The sequence below is a fragment of the Nicotiana attenuata genome, chromosome 1 (assembly GCF_001879085.1).
Source record: "Nicotiana attenuata strain UT chromosome 1, NIATTr2, whole genome shotgun sequence".
Classification (NCBI taxonomy): Eukaryota; Viridiplantae; Streptophyta; class Magnoliopsida; order Solanales; family Solanaceae; genus Nicotiana; species Nicotiana attenuata.
The window spans coordinates 108,724,861-108,729,981 of record NC_031989.1 but is presented as its reverse complement, the minus strand read 5'-3'; the positions used below and the strand labels follow the sequence as shown (position 1 = coordinate 108,729,981).

The window sequence follows — 5,121 nt, the reverse complement described above, 5'->3', positions numbered from 1 at the left end:
CCCAACCCCGGGCGTTTATAGGAATATTCAAAAAATTGACCCTAAGGCAGATCAGTGCAACATCAAAAGTATGAAGCCATTGTCACTTGAGAACCATATAAGGCATATTAATTGTTAGAAGCCCAAGGAATACAGAAGTTGAATTTTTGCAACATAATATTAGTCCATTAAAAATAACTGTAAGAGGGATTAGGATATTTTTCGCATGAGAGACAAAGAGGAGGAACTGTAGGGAGAGGGGGAGCAGGGACTGTGCCACTTTTGTCTAAGACCTTCTCTTCTACCCACATCCTGTTCACACAGCTCTTGAAGCCTCTGCTTTTGATGATTATCAAGCTATGTCAGTTGGTTCAGCTTTTACACTTTCTTCTGTTATCCTGTTTGTTGTAAGATTACAGAAGGAAAGGATGGTCATAAGTTCAGAGAGTTCTCTACACGGAGTATTGGAGTATAGGAGAAAAATAAGGGAACCTATTTCCAATCTCATCAAAGAAAAAGATAGAGAAGAGTTTTCCAGAGAAAGAGATGGAGTGAAGCAGTTTTCTGATGAGGGAGGCTTGTTATGCAATTCACCGAAATAGTTTCATATTATATTATACAAAAATGAATTCTTCATAATTGTACGCAATGGTTTGATCCTACTGGATTGGGCACTTCCAATTCCATCTTAAACCTAAGAAGTGGACTCAATTGTAGTTCAGGACAGCTTCAGCGAATATTTTCTTCATTTCTCTTTTCCCCTGCTAATGCTATTGACATGAGGAAGTGATTATTCTTTGAAGCTAAGAAGAAAGGAAATGGAAATTACTGCTTGAGATGTTTGATGGTTAATATAGTTCTCTTTTTTTAAGAGTTTTGACATGTTGTGCAAAATCATATAATGCCATTAATTTTTGAATGAGATCAGGATAAGAGAGCAGAAGGCAGGGGAAGGGTTGCTCGAATTCAACGACGACTGCTAATTGTGGAAATAGAGAGAAAGATCATGCAATTAGAAAGCTGCAAAGATCAAGGACAAGTAAGGCCTTTGAACTTTATCAGCATCTTTATTTGATCCTTGTACACTAGTATTTGCACCTTTGAGAATCTCATATTTCTTTCACTATCATACAACCCATTTTCATCTAGTAATTTAGAACCCTTCACTCAATTCCGCTCTCCTTAATAGAAATGCGATAAATATCTTCTGGTCTCCAACAAGTTAACTAGGTGTTTGCATGTAATGCTGCCATAGCTTAGAGTTGAGTTCTTGTTTTTGGTTTTTCTTTTCCCTTTTTTCTTATTTTTCGCAAACTCTTCAGGGAAAAGATGCTCAATGCATGTTGGGGTTGGCATTATATTATCTGGATCGCTTATACTGTGCTGTGGAAGGACATGCAAGAGCGACTGGTGAATGGATAAGGTTTGTTTCTCTTTGTCCTTTATCTTAAGCCTTGCTTTGTTTAAGGCATGAGATATTTCGTGGATTTTGAAAAAGTATTTGCTGAAATATTATAACTCTAACATGGCATTTGCATGTGAATAGTTTGAGGCAGGATATCATCGATTTGGCGAAGCCAGATATTCAAACTGCGCATAAACTCAGGATTACATCACGGATGGAACGGGTATATGATTGCTTGCTTCCTTTACCAAAACGACAGTAGTTGTGCAGTCTTCACATTTACTGTTTCATTCAAACAGCTTTTCCCTTTTGTATAAAATGAGGGATGATTCCCCCTTACACTCTCCACCCTTTCCTTTTTGTTTTCTGGGTGAGATTTTGTCCACAAGCATTATTTGCTGCTCGTTACAGTGTCCTCCACGAGATCTGAAATTGTAGAACTCGAGAGAATCAAGCTCCTAATACCCCAGCAAAGAAACGGGGAATACATCCGTTAAGGACTTATTTGTGTTTCTGCCTTCTCATTTGACATGACTTGTAAAAAAGATGCTCCCTATACGGTTTCATTTGATTGACACTCATATTAAATAGTCAAAGATTTTGGATTGCCTCATGTATGAACCTTATTCACTTTATCTTATAGGTAGAATAATGCTTTTGTGTTTGGGGTCAATGCAATGACCAACTCTAGTATTTGATCACGCTCGAGAAGCTATGAATCAATTGGACATCCCAACCGAATGAACCGTAACACTCGTAATGATTGACTGGACCTACCAACCAAATAAATCCTAACTTTACGAAGATTCTATTGGATTCTAAAAGCACTATAGCATTTTTCTTAATTTTTTATTCCCTCCGTCCAACAGCTCCCCACCTTGCTCTTGGGATGACTCATAGCATTTGTCTAGCACAATTCCCCAACTTAAGAAGCTTCTGCTTTCTTTTCATCTTTCCTTGACCGGAGGTCTATCAGAAACATCCTCTCTACCCTCAAGGTAAGAATAAGGTCTGCGTACACACTATTGGGTTTGTTGTTGTTGTAAATTCCCTAACTTAAGAAGCTGGGGGCGCCATCAGCCCCTGACTTGACAAAAGCGGAGCAAAATCACCAAAAAGGATCAAAGTATTCTTAGAATTATTTACCCTACACGCTCTTGTTCATGTGTTTTATTGTTGAGAAATAGGTGTTAATAGAAGATAAGTAGGAAATTTTTAATTTCGAAAATAGTATATCTATAATATAGGAAAATTTCTTCAGGTTAACAAGAATGAAGTCTAAGCAATCTTCTTGCATATATTTTGGTATGCATTATATGTTGAATTCTATACAATTCTCTACACATCCGCTAAAACAATGGAAATATGGATGAAACTACTCTTGAAGAGGATTAATGCACGTTAGATATCTTTAAAACAAAATATCAAAATTTAATCAAACTTAAGTGTTATGGAAGAAAATCAGAGACTATTCAAACTGTCTAATTTAGTTACACGCAATAAATTAACCAAATTCTCGAAATTTTCTTTTAAATTTAAATAAAATATAAAAAGAAAAAACCAATGAGATAACAGTTTTTCAATATTTGATTTCGAAAGATAAAAGTGAATTTGTGATGCTCGACTTTATAGAGCATTTAGCGGCTATGGTATCATATGAAAAAGAAACTCAAACGATCTATTTCTATAATTTTTCACGGTAGCATTATAGCAATAAGATTTTATACTTCTCAGATTGGCAAGTACTTCTTTCAAACGGTAATAAGGAAGCATAAAATTACTATATTTCAATTTATTTGAACCTGTTCAGAGTACGAGGGTCAAATTGACTAATTTTTTGTGTGAAATCGGGACATACATTTTCTAAATTTTTTGAAATAAAATTACATAATTAGAAATCACATGAAAAGTATTATAAGCCACAATAAATTCAATATATTTAAAAACTACTTGTCAAAAAAATGATCAAAGAAAAACTTGTTTAATTCCCCAAATAATAAAAAAAAAAACGAGGGGATTATAAGTTAAAAGTCTATTGTGGAAATGAAATATTATAATTAGAAAGTGTATAATATACACAAACAGAAGGGGATGTAGCTCAAATGGTAGAGCGCTCGCTTTGCATGCGAGAGGCACGGGGTTCGATCCCCCGCATCTCCATTCAACATTTAATTTTTAAATAGTTTCTTTTAATTGTTCTAATTTTTTTTTTTCACTTTAATGATTTAATCTAGACAAACAACATTTCAGTTCACAAAATTAACACTTAGTTCCAAACTGGCACAACAATTTCAGGCTGAATGTAATTGCCCAAATATTAACTTTTTTGAAAGTAAGTATGCACTAACTAAATGATTAAATCTGAATTGTTTGTATATTAACAATTAAAAAATTATCTTGTTATATACAATTGGTAATATTCTGAGGAAAAGAGAAGCATCCTCTTCACTTGAATTAAGACATAATTGTTTAAGTAATTGATTACAATATTGTTTACCCTCGAATCCGGATAACAATTGAATTTATATGGGGTTTTAAGGATCCGTGAACTAAAAGATACAAAAGGTTTTTAGGTTAAGGAAAATAAAGATAAAGACTCAACAATTGCTGTTAAAGTAAATAATCGCAGAATATAATATTGCTTAGAACAGTTGTGCTTGATGATCCTCAAGAATTTAGAGAGATCCCCCTTTATACATTCTGATTAAGGGTAAAAATAAGGTAGGTCAATTGATTACATCGTGGATCCCTGTAATTACGCCTTAATGGCCTGAAGTGGTTGAGAAAATCACGTTTGGGCGAGATATCCGGCGACGCTTGGTTATCTGTTACGAGTCCGGCTTCCGACCTTGTGTGTTTCTCCATCCGGTGGTGACTCCTATCGAGCTCTGTAACGGTCTCGAAATGACTCGACCTCGGTTGTAGACGTGGCCGTCGTTCTACCTTGCATCCAGGTCGGGTTCGATGGCCCCGATTTGCTCCGGTCCGGACCCAACCCGGTCGGGCTCAAGCAAAAAAGGGTATCACCTAATACAGATAGTCCCCTCGTTTATTAGAGAGTAATGATAATAAACGATATGACCGGTGACGTGATGCCCGTGACGTATGGCCATACGCCAGGTGAAAAAGCCATCGAGTGCTCTGACCACGCCTGCTGCAGGCATTTAATGCTTCTCTTAATTATCTGTCGCTTCGTGTCTGTGGCTTCGCGATTCGTGCCACCGCCTCATGGAAAAAAGTATAAACGACCCTTCCAGGTTCAACATTTCCTATCTTTCCCAAATTCTGCGTTGGTTGTATTTTCTTTTCATCTCTTCGTAAAGCTTTAAGAAATGGCGAAAACTTCACAAAGTGTTCCTTCTAGACCAAGCTCGGCCGCGAGCCCCGCTAGATCTGATGAACATGCACCAGAACCCCCATTGAAAGCATTCACACCGACTGGTTGCTCGGTATCTGCCGACTTCCAGGTTGAAAACCCATCATCGGTCCCGGGCCGCGGCGAACCGGCATCGGAGTATATTAGTCTAATCACTCCCGGTTGCCTAGACCGGGTGAGGGCTGAATGTAGATGGGAAGGGAAAGACCTGGTCGCCCCTTCCCGTGACGAGTCGATTATGACTCACGTTGAAGGATATCTTAGTGTATATACATATCCCTTCACCTTAGGCCCCTTAGAACCCATCATAGTGGAGTTCTGCCGGCGGTACGAGGTGACCTTAGGTCAGATCCACCCCTCG

The 5,121-nt window shown here is 37.5% G+C and overlaps 1 protein-coding gene and 1 non-coding gene across 2 annotated transcripts in view; both read left to right on the top strand.

Annotated features, from left to right (window-relative positions):
- The window catches only part of LOC109231853 (protein DGS1, mitochondrial-like), an 11,386-nt gene extending 9,389 nt beyond the window's left edge, over positions 1-1,997 (top strand). Inside the window, exons 12-14 of the mRNA XM_019397480.1 lie at positions 908-1,018; positions 1,302-1,402; positions 1,526-1,997. Of these exons, the coding sequence (XP_019253025.1) occupies positions 908-1,018; positions 1,302-1,402; positions 1,526-1,646 (333 nt within the window). The 3' untranslated portion in view covers positions 1,647-1,997. The remainder of the gene's footprint in view (positions 1-907; positions 1,019-1,301; positions 1,403-1,525) is intronic.
- TRNAA-UGC lies at positions 3,472-3,544 on the top strand. The gene has a single exon. It is a non-coding gene; the product is annotated as a tRNA-Ala (tRNA).